Source organism: Orcinus orca, chromosome 3 (assembly GCF_937001465.1).
Source record: "Orcinus orca chromosome 3, mOrcOrc1.1, whole genome shotgun sequence".
In the NCBI taxonomy this organism is placed as follows: Eukaryota; Metazoa; Chordata; class Mammalia; order Artiodactyla; family Delphinidae; genus Orcinus; species Orcinus orca.
In genome coordinates this window covers 87,336,150-87,353,235 of record NC_064561.1, presented here as the reverse complement: position 1 = coordinate 87,353,235, position 17,086 = coordinate 87,336,150, and the positions used below count along the sequence as shown (strand labels likewise).

At 44.7% G+C, this 17,086-nt stretch overlaps 1 protein-coding gene and 1 long non-coding RNA gene across 2 annotated transcripts in view; one reads left to right on the top strand and one right to left on the bottom strand.

Annotated features, from left to right (window-relative positions):
* Positions 1–5,078: 5,078 nt before the first annotated feature.
* On the bottom strand, positions 5,079–7,016 carry LOC117200565 (uncharacterized). The gene is made up of 2 exons (XR_004482159.2): positions 6,706–7,016; positions 5,079–6,593 (listed from the first exon to the last, which is right to left on the bottom strand). It is a non-coding gene; the product is annotated as an uncharacterized LOC117200565 (long non-coding RNA).
* A 169-nt stretch (positions 7,017–7,185) lies between these two features.
* TNFAIP8 (TNF alpha induced protein 8) overlaps positions 7,186–17,086 on the top strand; it is a 122,536-nt gene continuing 112,635 nt past the window's right edge. Inside the window, exon 1 of the mRNA XM_033423817.2 lies at positions 7,186–7,343. Within this exon, the coding sequence (XP_033279708.1) occupies position 7,343 (1 nt within the window). The 5' untranslated portion in view covers positions 7,186–7,342. The remainder of the gene's footprint in view (positions 7,344–17,086) is intronic.

Sequence of the window (17,086 nt, the reverse complement as noted above, 5' to 3'; positions counted from 1 at the left end):
GGCCTATAAGTCAGGGAGCTAACACAGAGTTGCAGTGTGACATTATTTCACAAGTCTCCTTGGAACAAGAAAAATTTCTTAATGTTCTCCCACCGCAAATACAGATAGGTAATAGAAACAATTTGGTGGTACAACCCATTTCTTTCCACAGTGAAAATGCCTTACTCCTGTATGCCCTTTGTAACAGAATCTAAGCAGTGCAGTGTATCAGTCCAGGATATGTGTTTTAAAAGTTTTAAAATCTATTCCTCCCACATGTAAAACACTCCCCCAGAAAAACTCCAATGTTTTCATCCTATTACTGCATCAGGGTTAGGCATTTGAACCCCAGGGTCCTGATGTCTAAATCAGGTTCAGGTGGTATATGTGGCTCCTTAAATGAGGTTCCCTAAGTACAGTACTCAGTTTAAAGATCCATGAACTAATGAGGCAAGTTATGTGCCTCCCACATGTGAAATGTAACAGTGGTGAGACAGAGAGGCGATAGCTATCTCCCATTCTAAAAGAGGAAAAGTAAGTCACATGGTAGGTCCTGGTCCAGAGGGATTCTGGAATTTAGCTGGGTACATGTCACCAGTTCCTTGAGTACTCTTGTTCCCTGCAAGTAATTCTCTACAGCTCTTGGCTCCACCTTCTGGGCTGCTTTTTTCTATCCTTAAGTTATTCTTTTTCCATAAAAGTGGCCCAGTGTTTTTAACGGAAGTTTTCTCAGCCTGTTTTCCTGGATAGAGAAGTTTGAGCATTCAAAGACCTCTTTACATTTTATACTGTCCTGTCCCCTATGCTTCAGTCTAGTAAAATTGCTTTTTAAAACGTTGTGGGGGGCTTCCCTGGTGGCGCAGTGGTTGAGAGTCTGCCTGCCGATGCAGGGGACATGGGTTCATGCCCCGGTCTGGGAAGATCCCACATGCCGCGGAGCAGCTGGGCCCGTGAGCCATGGCCGCTGAGCCTGCGCGTCGGGAGCCTGTGCTCTGCAACGGGAGAGGCCACAACAGTGAGAGGCCCACGAACCGCAAAAAAACAAACAAAAAAAACCGTTGTGGGTTTCTTGTATATTAAATTATAATCCACTCATTAGACAAAAGCCACACCCGTATTTTATTTCTCTACCTTGGGCCCCCTGTGAGGTTGCTGTGGTGTATACCACCTTAAGATTCTTAGAAATCTTAGTGTCTCACAAAAACGGTATACATGGTGCACCCAAAAATCTTTCTGAGATCTTAACAAAAGGACTTAACCATAACCTTGGCTGTGTTTTTATTCTGAGACCATTTGCAATCCGCCACAATACTGAATACACTTTTTTAAAATCCATGTGGCCATTTTTATGTAGAGAGAGACAGATGAACAGACCCATGTACACACACAGAGAGAGGAAGCACAGGTACATGGAAATAACTAGCACATCAACTCTTTACTCTGAAGACTGATAATGAGAGGGAAAGAAGTGAGGCTATTGAAAGAGGACAGTGTGGAAGTCAGAACCCACTAGGGGAGGGTGCTGTGCTTTGAGTATTCCAGGACTAAGGTGGGAGCCTTTTTTGTTTAAAATCACGTAATGCCTTGCCAATGTGGGCTAGCATTTCATGGGTGTAAGCGCAGAAGAGAACTCTTGATAGAGGCAGGAATTTAGACCCATATGTATAGAAAAAGCCTTTCAGAGTAGAATTATGCAGCTAAGGACCAAAAAATAGACTGTAGTATTGGGGATAGGCTCAAGTAAGATTTGAGATGGTCAAAAAGGAGAAAACAGTTCAGGTGAGGAAGAACCCACAGAGATGAAGAATCCAGTGGTGTAGTCACAGAAAAATAAGGGTTCTGGGTAGGGGCATCACTATATTTTCTATAGAGGAATGGCTTAAGGGATGAAAACCTGGAAATATGCAGAGAGCTTGGTTTCATGTAGAGGGTGGCTGATCGAATTGGCTAAGAATGTGGATGAAGTTACCTTTAATGCAGGCAACAGTTCTAGCAAACTTTCTTAGGAAGAGGTGTATTTTAGTAACATCATAGGTAAGTAATTCTGAATAAAAAAGTGAAAAATGCTCTATGATGAAGGTATAATCACTAGTGGTGTATAATAGTTAGGAGTAGGGGTTGAGGTATATGGAAGTAATAGGAAAAGATCACTGACCCCCAAATCTTGATTTTTGTTCTATCCCCAAGTTTCTAGTTTGCATGACATTGAACAATTCTCCTACCCTACCCAGTATGCACCTTGACTTCTGTTAGGAAAAATGTACTCTTTACCATACCCATATTGTTACTCTAAGAACAAGATTACATGTTATGGTAAAGCTCTGAAAAGAAATGGGACTGGGAATAGAGTTGAAGCAGTAGACAATCAGATAGTGACCTTAGAGGATGGTGAAGTTATAGCCATGTTTTGAATCAGGCATGTTCATTGATATAGTCCCATTAAAATGTAGTTAGAGCACAAAGGCCACATAGATATTTCTGTGGGCTGTGTTCAAGGTGCACATCCTTGCTTCAGTGATTTTAGTGCCAGAAAATGTTAGACTATCTTTCTTCTCTCTCCATGATGCCTGGAGTGCCCTTCTGCCGGGCAAGCTTGAGTTCATCCTTTTCGACTTGGTTGGATGAAACCTTTGTGAAATTCTCTCCATTCCCCCAAGGAGTGTGAGTCACTTCCATTCTCCTCCCAGAGTATTTATGCATAGATTTTTATTGTACGTTTCACAGTGCCATGTAGTTATTTCCTTACACTCAAAAAGAGGAGGCTGACACTGAGTAAGCAGAGAAGAGGCTTGAAGCAAAAGAAGAGTACAAGAGGAAGCTGGGTCAGAAGATTTTTTCAACTTTAAGCTGTCTGATGTTAGTTCCTATACCTTCGACTGGGCAGAAGTAAAAATAGAAGGTATGCACAGAGGTATTTTTGGCATGCAGCTCTCATTACAGCTCTCTCCACTTCATGTGATTTATAGGGTTTGGGGGGGTGGAGTTTGGTCTGAAAGGATTCAATTAATCCAGAGACAGCTGCAATTATTTTAAAATATAATTAGCCGTTGAATAATGGATTAGTTATTAGGAGCTTCCTAGATTCTATGTTTTTTACAACTCCGAACTGGAAGTATGCAAGTGCTAGTTTGAAAATGAAATGATCCAAGTATCTTTTGGCCCAAGTAAGATAGGAAAGGTAATTATCTTACTAATTTCTAAATATTATCACTCTGTGTAGTAAGGTGGAATCCAATATCTTTATTAGAAGAAAGACTGGTTGTTCTTTGATGACAATGATGCAAGTTGCCTGGGATTGTAGAGGCCCCTTACCAGGCCTCCTAAAGTAAGCGCTGAGGCAATGCCCACTCTGAATCATTTCAGCTATCAGCTCCTGTAGTCACTCAGGTCTAGATGGCCCTAGTAAAGAGGGTTGCGGTGAGAGAAGGTGGTAGGATTCATGGAGATTTTTAAATTTTATCATTTTAACATTTTAGCATTTTTAAATATTTTGTGGGGAAAGCATAGAAATTGAGAGGTCCAAGATAGAAAAGAAGGGATATTCAACAGAATGTGGCCCCTGTAGATAGAAGGGAGGGCTCCTTGGGGACCCAGAGAACTGGTGGATGGGTTTGCTCTGATCCACTGGGGTGAGAGAAAGGAAGTCAGTGTGACTGTTGATATAGATGGCATTTTTGGTAGCTGGGGTAGGAAGTAGAGAAAATTCTCTATTGATGATCTATATATTTCCTTTGGGGCTTCCCTGGTGGCACAGTGGTTAAGAATCCGCCTGCCAATGCAAGGGACATGGGTTCGAGTGCTGGTCCGGGAAGATCCCACATGCCGCGGAGCAAGTAAGCCCGTGTGCCACAACTACTGAAGCCCACGTGCCACAACTACTGAAGCCCGTGCACCTAGAGTCCGTGCTCCGCAACAAGAGAAGTCACCGCAATAAGAAGCCCACGCACCACAACAAAGAGTAGCCCCCGCGCACCGCAACTAGAGAAAGCCTGTGCACAGCAATGAAGACCCAACACAGCCATAAATTAATTAATTAATTAATTATTTTAAAAGTTCACTCTATATTTTATTTGAAATAGGAGGTGAGATTATATATCAAGAGCAGGAGGGGTTAGGGGTGCAAAAGATGTCTTGAGGAAAGGGATAAAGATGGAACACACTTCTCCTTTCCATCCATGATGCAGGAGAAAATCCTCATGAATCTGCAGAGCATCAGGTTTTACACTTTTTGGTGCTTCTTAAGTAGAGCTTATGAATAATGTGGATGGCTAAAAATATTTGCCAGGTAGTAGAAGGAAAGGACAATGTAGTAAAGCAATAGGAGGCACTAGCAGTGAGTGACTGAGGTATTGGCTCTTGGGGTTAGGCTGTGTAGGAAAGGAAGCCAACTGGGAGAAATGCAAGTCTGCATGAGGTAAAAAAAGAGTGTGAGGACCAAGGATGAAAGGCTGCAGTAGGGGTGTAGAATGATGGAGATAAAGATGAAAGAATCTTTTTCTATAAAGGTAGAAATATCTCTGGAGATTGCTGCTCCAGGGTGCAGCTTGAGACAAGGGAGACTGAAATGAAGCAATGGTGAAAGTTACTGGGGTTGAGGTTACAGACAAGACACCATGACATCCTGGCTGACTCTCCCAGCAGTCACACAGATGGGGCTCCTATCTCACACAGTAGAAGAAGCCATGTTTCATTAAGGTTTTGTGCTTTGTCCAAAGTATCCAGCTTACACAGAGCAGACCCATTATTAGGACTCTCAGTTCGTGGTGACAAATATCACTGCCCATGGGCTTTCAGGGATCGTTTCTAATGATTTTGAGGAGTAGGGGAGGCCTGGGAGTGTACAAACCTTTTTAATCCTAAAAGGACCTGCCTTTATTACTCCCTGCACTGCGTGGCACTACCAAAGACTGAGCCTGGCAATCCAGAAACCCCATAAAGTGACCTAGATTATTCTCTTTCCCTTAACCCTCACATCCCATTAGTCTCCAGGGCCTGTGTTAAGCCTTGAAACCATCTTCTTTCCATCCACTTAGTTTAAGCATTCAGCGTCTGTAATTATTTCCTATTACTGCCACAACAAATTAACAGCAATTTAGGGGTTTAAAACAACATACATTTATTATTTTACAGTTCTACAGGTCAGAAGTCCAGTATGGGTCTCACCAGGATAAACTCAAAGTGTCAGTAGAGCTGAGTTCCTTTCTGGAGGCTCCAAGGGAGGATCCATTTCCTTATGGTGGTAGAACTGAGATTCCCATTTTGTTGTTGTTGTTGACTGAGGTCCATTCCCAGCTTCTAGAGACCACCCACCCTCCTTGGCTCCTGACCCAGGTCAAGCCCTTCTCATGCTTTGAATCTCTGACTCATTCTTCCACTTTAGGGGAAGCATATGATTAGATTAGATCCACCCAAATAATCCAGGATAATCTCCCCATCTCATTATCTTTAACCTTAATCACACCTGCCAAGTCCCTTTTGCCATGTAAGGTAACATATTCACAGGTTCTGGGGATTCTGGTGTGAACATCTTTCCTGGAGTTCTTATTCTGCCTACCACTGTATCCCAACCTGACTTATTTCAATAACTCCATAAGTCAAGTTTCCTGGCTCTGGTATTCTCTATGCTGTTTTCAGATTAACCTTTCTAGAACATTTGACATGTCTCCCATGCTTAAAATCCTTCTGACTTTCTCCAAAACAAGGGTCAAATTAATGTTCTTCAGCTCCTATTGGAAGAACGCGCTTAGATTTGGTCCTTTTCTATTGTTTTAGCTTCATTCCAATCTCCACTTCTTCCCTAACCCTTCTGAATGCTTGAAAAATGTTTACTGTGTCCTTTCTCCACCTATAGGTGCTGTGAAGCTCCCATTTCTTCTTCCAAATTGAGCTTAGACATCACCTCCTTCAGAAAAATCTTCCTGACACTCCCCTCCCCATAGCTATAACGACAGGAACAGTGTCTTAAACATCTCTGTTTAAGAGATGTTTACGTCTTCTGTATACATCTTCTGTATATTCCTATTTTGGGCATTAAACCCAAATGTGTTGTGATTTTAGTCTATTTCACCTAACAAGTGTTTACTTTCCTGTGTCCCAGCCATGCTCTGCCACTTCCTAAATGTGTAACTTTGGGTAGGGTATTTTACTTCACTATGCCTCCCTTTCCCTTTGTAAAACTTAAAGTAGCTACAGGATCTACATTTATAAGTTGTTGTGAGGATTATAAGTGACCTGCATATGTTAAGTTTTGCTAGTATTATTCATATTCCCAGCCCTCTGCACAGAACTACCATATAGTAGGTGCTTAATGGAGGACGGGTTCATCACACTCCTACGAAGGTCCAGCACCTTCGCCCTTGAGAATGGCTACCCCGGGTCAGGGCTCTTCACCAGAAGGAAGGCCCAGATTCGGTCCCATTCCAATGAATAGCCAGCCTTCGGCTCCGTGGGCAGGGGCAGTCACTGAAGTCCACGGGGGTGCCACAGACCGGTCTGGCTTCCCAGGAGCCAATGAGCCTTTTAACTTTGAGAGGGAGCCCTGCACCCCCCGCGAATTGAAACTAGGAATCGCTAGCGCGTCAGGTATCGCCAGGTAGACTTGAGGCCAGTAGAGGCTGAAACACACACACACAACGTTAAGAGCAGGCGGGATTTAGGGGCTTATACGGAAAATGATGATGAGGATGATAACGGCAACAGATAACAGATGATAAAATTCATGCGTACTTGTTAGGTGCCAGGCATGAGCTCACTTAACCGACTCAACTCACTACGAGGTTGGTATCTCATTTTCACAGTTGAAGAAACTGAGAGACCCGAAAGGTAACGTCTTCCTTGCATATCTCCCAAGCCTGTCCTGGCTCCTCGCGCCCAAAAATCTTGCCTTGCAGCTCAAGTCCAGCTCCCAGGTAGCTGTCCAGCTCTCCTCCGCGGTCTCCGGAGCTCTGGCCACTCCTGACCCCCAACGCCAGGCCCAGTCTGCCCAGTCACGGCCGCTGGGGTTCTCCTCCCGTCCCCGCCCTGGACCGCTAGATCCTCCTCTACCTTGCCTCCCCGGCTGCTCCGCTCTTCCTCCTCCGCACGCTCCGCCCCCGACCTCCCGGCTCCTCCTCCTTGTCCGGCTCCGCCCCCAGCCTCCTAACTCCACCTTCCGCCCCGCCCCCGGCTCCTTAGCTCCTCCTCCTACCCCGCCCCTCGTTTCTTTTGCCTTGCCCCTGGCTCCCTTTCTCCCGCCGTCTCTGGCCCGCGCTTTGCTCGTGAGTCCGCGGGGCCCCGCGAACGTTCAAGAGTCTAGGCAGCTCCGCGCCGTCAGATCGCCCAGCTCGCCTCTCGGCGTCCCGGCGCCACCGGGCCCCCTCTTCCGAGTAAGTGCCTCCTGGGCGCGCCGGTTCCGCACACACCTCGCAGGGCTTCCCCGGCTGCTGGGCTGTGGGCTGCTCCTGAGGGCGCGCGCTTTCAGCTCGCCGAGAGTCCCTGGAGTGGGTGGGAGTGGGTGGGAGTGCGTGTGAGCGAGTGTGTGTGTTTGTGCGTGTGTGTGCAGACGCGCACAAGTCCGAAAACTACGCAGAGTTTTACTCAGTTCCTGCAGCGCAGAGACAACCTGAGACCTCCAGCTCGGGGCCCTTACCGATTTGGGCTGACCCCTTAACTTCCACCTCCTGCACTGAGCCCCATCCCTCCCTATTCCTTGCTTCCTTCTGCAGACGCGGCCCCCACTACGTGTCACGCCCTCCTGGTAACAGCTCCTGCTGTCGAAAGGACTGGCCCGGTTATCAGGATGCCCCAGATTGCAGACCGAGATGCTAGCCTGAGATTGTAATCCAACCCTGCATTGTAAAATGGGCAGGGACTAGAGTTTTGCCTTGAGATCGTTCGGTGGAGACTTCCTTTGAGGAAGAAAGTTTGTGTGTGTGTTTGTGTGTCCGCCCGTGTCTTTGCGCGCCCTCTCGACTCTCAGCCTTCAAAACCTGATGCAAGAACACTTGATGAGCGCCCCCGGACCCAGGGCGGCTGATAGGCATGTTCAAGACCACTCTGACCAACCGGGCTTGGGCGCCTAAAAGATGTTTATTGATTCAGTGACACCCTATTGCTAAAGCCAACTGATAAAACACAGCCCTAGGTAGGAAGAGCAGTACCCTGAGAGAATCATGGGAGGAGGGAGACAGTAGTTGAGTGTTCAGTGTTGAAACAAAGAAATCCTGGAGTTACTTAAGACTGATAATTCCATCCTTGCATAAATTATTTTTATTGGGGGTCAATACTATCTCAATGTAGGGTGTATTTCTGCCCTAAAAAGCAGATTTAATTGATAGCAGTACAGTACTTTAATTCATCAATAAAATGATTCCCTGGTTGCTGAGGTCCCATCCAATTATGATAGTCCCTGAATTCTTCTGTATCTCAGTTTATTCTTGCTATCTTCTTGCTGTGAAAGTAGAGATACCCATAAAATTTCCCCACCTTCATGATAAGAATTCATTTAGGAGATGCTGGTAGGGAAATGACCTGTTGAGTAGAAATTATTCATTGAGGCATAAGGAAAACAAAACTATGTGGTTAAAGGAAATAACCAGAACAGAGCAGGCTTTAAGTTGCCATTGTGAAAGTTAGAGCTGATATGAAAGTTAGAGCTGATAAATCACTTTAAGTGCCGCTTATCACAGCAGATATTTTTATCCTGGTTTGAATCTTGTGTTACACAAAAGTGTTTCCACAGTGTTTTAACTAAGGAAACATTATGCTTTGAAATGTAAACATATGACTCCATCTGTCTTTAAGGAAAGAAATAATTATCACACTTAATTAAACACCTGGAAACATTTATTGCCACCTTCTAATTAGATCTGTCATGGGGAATTGTCAGCAAGTTATTGTTAATATTCTAGCCAGTAACACAAGTGGCTTTTTCGTAGATTTTTGGGGCGGGGGATGCCAGTTCCCCTTCATATACATTACTTGTCTCTGCCACTTCTTGCTCAGCTTTTGAGTTTTTAACCTGTAATTTGAGTAAATAAAGTTTAGGGAAGTGGACTACCATTTACCTCCCTGTAAAATATGAATACCTTAGGTATTGAATGTTTGGTGTTAAGGTCTTTGCATTAACAGATATAGGTCTTCTAAGCCATTATATCCATCTAGATTATCTGCTAATTTAAGAATCATTAATAAATTATTGAATATAAGAAAGTTCCCGCCAAATTGTAGTGCTCCTGCACAGATGCTCCTTTAAATTTTTTTTCTTTAAGAGAGACTTGAATCTGTAGTGCCTTTTGTTCTAATGTGTTTAAATTCAATGAGGAAAGGGATGGCATGAGCTGGAAAATCTGCTTATCTTTGTTGCCTCTTAATTTTCTGTTTCTGACTATATTGCTGGATATAGTCTTCATCTGTGTTGTGAGTGTTGCAGACAGGCTGTTCTGGGAGTCCAGCAGAATGGCAGAAACTGAGGGTGAGCATGCACACTGCAAGGGCCAGGAACAGAGTATTTTATGAGGACTGTTCTCTGCAATTTTTTATTCTGTTGAAATTGGAGGAAAGGGTGTGTGGAGAGAAATGATTGCATCCAAACAGTACTCATTAGGAAATGCAGTTTGGGGGAGGAGGGGATTTCTAGGTGGTTTACGACTTGGGGAACTTCAGGTAGCTGATCCTTGAAGCTGAGGCTGCCACAGTGCCAGGCACTCGCGAGACCTCATAGTTAATTGATTCAAATTAATCCTTGTCTACTTGGATCAGCCCCTTGGAATGAACACATTTCCTTCTTGGAGATTTCTTTCGTCCTCAATCAGAATTGAGCTTTGCTTCCACACCATGCAGAAGAGTCCATTCTCCACCCCCTCCATCCTTGCCTGGTACAAATTGAGGGCTTGACCATGGGATGACCTCCAGGAGGCAGAGGAGGGTGGGTGATAACAAATAAAGGCCACCTGTTTTCTCACGGAGGGAGAAGGGAGCGGTAGCACAACCCCAGTACCATGGGCACTGACTCGGGCACTGGGGACATGCACAGGGGCCCACCTGGACAAAAATGGGACAGTTTTCCTCAGTTTGGCATTCACAGAGATAATCAGCTCTGCTGCAGAGTTTAAGAGAAGGCACCGTGTGGTGCCAGATAAACTTTTATCACCTCAACTCTCCTCACGCTGCCCACATCCTGCATTTAATACCAAATGCACAGAGTAAGCATTCAACAAACACCGAAAAGGAGCTTTTAACACCCCAACCTTCATGTTTCCCTGTGAGAAGCAGTTTACTTCCTGCTCCCCCATCTCTGGTTTTGATGACTTTGGCCCTGGGGTCTGAGCCAACTGCAGTTTCTAGACTTTTGTACCTCAGTGGGGCTTCCCAGTAGCTAAAAACAGATGGTTCATTGAGGGTAAAAAAAAAAAAAATCAGTGAACCTTGTTGCAAAATGTAAACGAGGTCAAGTAGTAACCAGTGAACGTCAGTTCGCATTCTATATTTTGGCCTTAAGAAAAGGAAGTGAGCTACAGTAGGAGGTAGATAATTCTAGAATGTGAGAGGCACCATTTGGCCCATGAGTCTTAGACTACAACAGTGGCCGTTATACAAGTTTGTAGGCGCATCCCCTCTGTCCAGCTTGCAGGGGCACCATTCATTCACGCAGCAGGCATTTATTGAGCTCCTACTGTGTACGTGGCACTGTGCAGCCCTCTCATGTTTGCACCAAGGCCTGGGATCCAAGAGGACCAGTGACTTGCATGAAAATGTTTGCTGGTAAGAACGAGTCCCTGAAGATAAATTGATAATGGCAAAGATGGGTTCAGAATTCTTCTGAGTTTCACAAAGGAAAGTAAAGGCAATTCCTTAGAACAGTAGATGAACCATTTTCAAAATATTTTTTATTTCTCAATAATAAGAAGTTGAAATAAGCATCTTTCATCTGACGTCTGTTTCAAATCACCAGTGGTATAACTGCAATAAACGTGATTCCATAAGATTTGGTTTTCTTGGCCTTGCATGTCAAGCATGGAAGTTACCTGAGAAATTTGTTTTAAAATGTCACATGCTCCAAAATAATCAAATAACATCCACCCATCCTTTTAGGGATAGGTTGCTTTTTCTCTAGAAGAAAGTGTTTATGGTTCAGAACCAAGGTAGCAAAGATGCAGAGCCAGCTGCAAAGCTGGATGGGCGTCAGCAAGTTTGTTTTCCCAGGATTGTGGAGGTTTTTTTGGCCGCCCATGCGGCTTGTGGGATCTTAGTTCCCCAACCAGGGATGGAACCCGGGCCCTCCGCCGTGAAAGCTCAGAGTCCTAACCACTGGACTGCCAGGGAATTCCCGGATTGTGCTTTTTTATATAGAACAAGAGGGGTGATTGACCAACATGATGATATTTCACTCAGGGTGACCAGGGGCTAGGCATGCAGCCACCTTCCCCACCAAAAAGAAACAAAAAATGGCTGGGAGGTCACAGGAATGGGCCTCCCCTGGAACAACCCAAGCTGACTTATAAGCACATTGGGGTTTGTTTCTTTAATAACAGAGAATGGAATTAAGTCCAAAATTCCACTTGTCGTCATTTCCTTAAACATTGGGAATGAAGATGACTTTTAGTTTAGTCAAAAAGTGGTTGGGTCACGTGACACTGTTGGAATCAGCTGTTCATGTCTCAGCCACCACTAGCTGTGTGACTTGGGATAAGCTACTTCAGCTCTCTGAGCCTATTGCTTTACCTAAAAAGTGGGGATGGTATTTCTATCATAGGATTGTTGTGTGGATTAAGGCAGGATGTTCCTCTCCTGGTGTCCAATGTGCAGAAGCAAGTGGTCTACTTTGTTGGATTGGCCACATTGCTCTCATTTCAAGACGATGGTGTTTGTACTGGGCCATAGTGGAGCAGAGAGGGAGAGTGGTGACTGTTACCACATGTGCTTTTAGCATGAACTTTCCTTTTTTTGCCTCTGACGATGCCAGAGAAGCCCAGAGAAGGGGGTGCATGTAGCGCAATTTCAGTTATTCCCAGCTGCAGGGTCATGTGATTATATAGGGAAATCTTGCTGCTGCTGCTGCTGCTGCAGCTGCTAAAGAGAATGAGCCAGAGCAGGGCATCTGGGTTTTATGTGTCTGAGCAGAAGAGCCATGGCATCCAGTAAACCCTCCCTATCCATGAGAGACACTTTTAAAAGGCCCGTTACAGTTCATTTGTGAGCAGTGGGTTGGCCTTTAGCCTATGGAGGCCCTTATTTAAAACAGGTAATGGATATGAAACCAGGTTTTCCAAGCCAGACAGGAAGCTATGTCTCAGCTGCCCTTGGTGTTGCAAAGGGACTCGGGCTGGCATGTCTTCAAGAGAAGTTGTGAGAGTTCCGAGGGGCAGAGGGCAGGGACATTATCTTCAAGGTTGTCCACTGGGGCAAGCTCTTCTGGGAACACAGCACTCTGCAGGGCACACAGGACACTCATGAATATTTGAAAGGAGCCAAAAAGGAAGAACCAGCCCACCTGGCCAATACCTTCTCTAAGCCTGGCTCTTATTCCTTCAAGCCAAATTCATTTAGTTCAAGCCTTCTCCACTCACAGCTGTTATTTTATTTATTTCAAAAAATGAGTTCCTTACGACTGTCAACCAAAGTGAGGGAGACAGAGGTTGTGGTGTGTCCTGGTGGAGTCCCACTGTCCTCATCCTTTCCCATCTCGGCCTCTTGAGTTGTGCTCAGGCTCTCACATACATGTAGATGCAACATGTTCTACGGAACATGTTGGAGTAGGGAGTTCTATGGAAATGCCACCGTCTTCAGAGAAAAACTGCAGGTACAATGTTGGCCAGAGGTTGCAAAGTTCAAAACAATCTTTGATGACTCAGACCTTTAAGAAAGAAGTCCAATACCTGATTCCACCCCTCTGTGATTGGGAAACAACTCCCTTTTTCTCCCTTTCTTCTCTCTTGAAAAAGATGAGGTAGTTTTCTGGGAAGTGGCTGGTGTTTGATTCAATACTATCACCGCCCTGGAAGGGCAGAGCAGTCTAGACTTAATGATGGAATTCTTTCTGCCTTGGTGCAAGGATAGGCCCCCCGGTGACTCACAGAGTGTACCTGGGAGAGGTGGTGAGCTCAGCCCTCCCTCCCCGAGCATCCGGTGATGGTCTCTGTGTTGCACATACTTAGCCATTTTGCTCCTTTGCTTTTATGGCCTGGAACACCTGAAGGTTCCTGAAAGAACAGCCGCTCTTTTTGCCAAGGAGAGAGACTCTGTGTCGACAAGGAGCCTCCCGGGTTCCTGCCCTGTGGTTTGAGAATGCAATTATCTGGGCAGCCACAGAGGTGATCTCCCAAATGAAATTTTGAACTTGTCCAACGTGCTATATTTTAGGGCTCATCTGGGGCCATAGTTCCACCTACTGTGGCATCACCAAGGCCGGGCCAGGGAATCTGCCTTTCTAACAATTCTCTCCCCGCCCCCCCATGCCCACCCCTGGGGACTGATGCACAGCAAACTGAAAACCCCTAGCCTGGGAGATCGGTTGTAATGTCTCGTTCTGTAAAGATTATTCAGGCAGTATCTGTAGGTGTCTCCCCACCTCCTTTTTTTTTGGCAGTGGAAAAGTGCAAATCTCTTGAAAGTACAGAGTGACTTTAAAGTTTAAAAAAGATTAACATAAACGTGCACAAAATGAACACCTGTGTACCCATCCTAGGAAATAACAAAGTGGTTTTTCAAGTAGGTCCTCACTGGGTTAAAAATTGTTGACCAACAACCAGGTCAAGAACAAAAAATAACAACCAAAACCAGTAGTGGCATCCCACAAATGGATCCAGGAATTGAACGCCATGAAGCAGAGACACCAGGGAGTCTGCTCAGTGTTCATTTGTTCACAATCTAGATTTCGAATCACTGGCAATGCTGACCTCATCCTTTAGTGTGCTGCTGACTTGAGGACACCTCACGCTTTGTAGATCACTGACATGGGATGGTCGCCCTTTTTCTAGGAGTGGCACCTGTTGGGAGGAGCCCCAGGCCCAAGACTCTTGAGTTGCCAAGTAGCCTGTTTTCCCTTCCCTGCGTCTACTCCCCTGTCCTGAGGTCCTGGCACCTCCAGGAAGCTATCCTGTTCTGAGAGTGCCGTGCCCCTCTCATGTTGAAATGGTGGGTGATGGGAAAATGGACAATAGACTGCTGAAGCTGTCTTGCTGTAACTTCCTCCCCCTCCCCCTCCTCCCCCTTTGTGCTCTACTTCCTCTTCCTTCTCTTCTTCCTCCTCCTTCTTTTGCTTTTTTTTTTTTTTTTTTTTTGCATTTTGAGTTGTGTAAGTACTTGAGACTTTCTTCCCTACTTCTGAATTCTGGTCAGTTTTCAATTTCTCATTCTAACAGGGGCCTTGAAAATTATTTAATAATGGTCTGCTACTGATGATACGTAGTCCTAATTTTAGTAGAACCACTATTTTTTCCCTCTAGGTTGAAATATTTGACCAGGGACCCACAAGTATAAAAATGGACTGATCTGAGTCTTGCCTCAGCCTTCCTCTCTAGCCGGCAATCCTCCAGGTTTGCTGCTCCCGAGTCCAGCGCACAAGGGGCCTTCTAGCCTCACAATTTGGGAAAAGGGGCAGGTGGAGGAGGTTGGGAAGTGACTTGCAGAGACAAACCACAGGCCAGAGAATGAATCACCACAGTCTTCCTGGTGCATACCTGGTCTCTGAGTTCCCTACAAGCATGTCCACCCCAAATTTTACCCTTCAGTCAGTCTTTTCTGTTTCCTTTCATGGTTGCCCTAGTATTTGTATATTCATGATAACAGATAGTATACCAGATCACTGTAACGGTTTGCTAGGGCTGCCATAACAACATTCTACAGACTGGATGGCTTAAACAATAGAAATTTATTTCTCACAGTTCTGGAGGCTGGAAGGCCAAGATCAAGGTGTTGACAGGTGTGGTTTCTCCTGAGGCTTCTCTCCTAGGTTTGCAGATGGTCACCTTCTCATTGTTTCCTCACATAGTCTTTTCTCTGTGTGCATGCATCTGTGGTATCTCTCTCTCTTTCTTTTTATGAGGACAGCAGTCATATTAGATTAGGACCCCACCCTTTTGACCTCATTTAACTTTAATTATCTTTCAAAAGGCCCTATCTCTAGTCACACTGGGGATTAGGGCTTCAGCCTAAGAATTTGAGGGGGAGGGGGCAGAATTCTATCTATAACAATCTCTTTTGTAAAGGTATTACGGGGAATTCCCTGGCAGTCCAGTAGTAGGACTGGGCACTTTCACTGTGGTGGCCTGATTCAGGAACTAAGATTCCAAAAGCTGAGCAGCACGGTCATAAAAAAGGGCAGGAGTATTACAAATAATACCCTTTGTGTTATTATCATATGGTTTACGTCTACATATATAATCTTCAGAAATCATGGTTATTATTTTTTACTTTAAACAATGATCTTTTGAAGAAATTAGAACATGAGAAAAATTTTTTATATTTATCCACTTACTTGAGGCTCTTCATTCTTTAGTGTAGATCCGTTTCCATCAGGTATTTTTTAATCCTTCAGCCTGAAGAACTTCCTTTAATATTACTTGTAGCCCAGAGCTGCTGGCAACAAATTCTCTGCGCCTCCTTTGTACATGTGCCCCTCATGTCTGTGTGTCCAAATCTCTTCTTATAAGGGTACCAGTCAGATTGCATTAGGGCACACCAGAAGAACCTCACTGTAGTTGAATCACCTTTTTAAAGACCCTATCTCCAAGTACAGTCCCATTTTGAGCTCCTGGAGGTGAGGACTCCAACATATGAATTCTCTTAGTGGGGGGGGACACAATTCAGCCCATAACAGTTAGGATACTTTAGGCTGCAGGTAAGAGAATGCCCAGCTACCAGTGGTTTGAACAGTAAAGACATTAAATTATCTTACGTGAAGGGAGTCTGGGGTTGATCCAATCCAGAGTTGAATCAGCGCCTCAAACAGTATCATCAGGGACCAGGTTCTTTCCATCCTTCTCTTCTCCCATCCTTAATACGTTACCTTTTTTTTTCTGCAGACTTGCCACCTCATAGACAGAAAATAGTTTCTTCTGCGGTGGGTATCACAGGCTTTTCCAAACTCATTCAAAGACAGGAGGAGCTTGTGGATGTGGGGAGAGGGGTGGGCAGAGAGAGCAGCAATAAATCTGTTCTCTTGTAATGTCCATCTCTTTTCTTTTTTTTTTTTAACATCTTTATTGGGTATAAATGCTTTACAATGATGTGTTAGTTTCTGCTTTATAACGAAGTGAATCAGCTATACATATATCCCCATATCTCCTCCCTCTTGCATCTCCATCCCACCCTCCCTATCCCACCCCTCTAGGTGGTCACAAAGCACCGAGCTGATCTCCCTGTGCTATGCGGCTGCTTTCCACTAGCTATCTGTTTTACATTAGGTAGTGTATATATTTCCATGCCACTCTCTCACTTTGTCACAGCTTACCCTTCCCCCTCCCTGTCCATCTCTTTTCATCAGAGGATAAATCTTTCCTGAAGCCTCCTCAGGCCTCACTGGCCACAACTGAGTCACAGCTGCAAGGGAAGCTGTGAAAATAAGTAATGGACATTAAGGGAAAACTTCTACTTTGGGAGGTTGGCTGTACCAATAGGAACAAGGGAAAGAGGCATGATTATTGGGCAGATAAATAATATCTGCACCAGCCCCAGGCTCCCATGCTCTAGAAGCTGTCTAGCTGAGCCATCACTATTACTGATAATAATCATCTCAGGTTTTATTGGAATTAAAATTATCTACCCATGATGAGTAGTTGGGAGAAAAACAAAGATGTGGAAGGTGTTAATCACATATATGAACTTAATTACTACTAGTAGTGAATGTTTAATGTTGTGGGTTTCTAAAAATAGTAGTATTTACTTTGGAGACAGCATGCTGCATTGAAACCCAGAAGATGTTCATCAAATAGAGAATTCTTTATCTTTATGGAAATGTTTACACCCCCAATAACAGTAATCATGACAAACACTTTTTGAGTACTTATGATGGGCCGGGCACTGTGCTAAATGCTTTATACACATTATTAAATTCATCTTCCTAACAGATCTGTGAGAAAGGTATTGTTGTTAATCTGCATTTGCAGATGAGGAACTGAGGCTTGGGGAG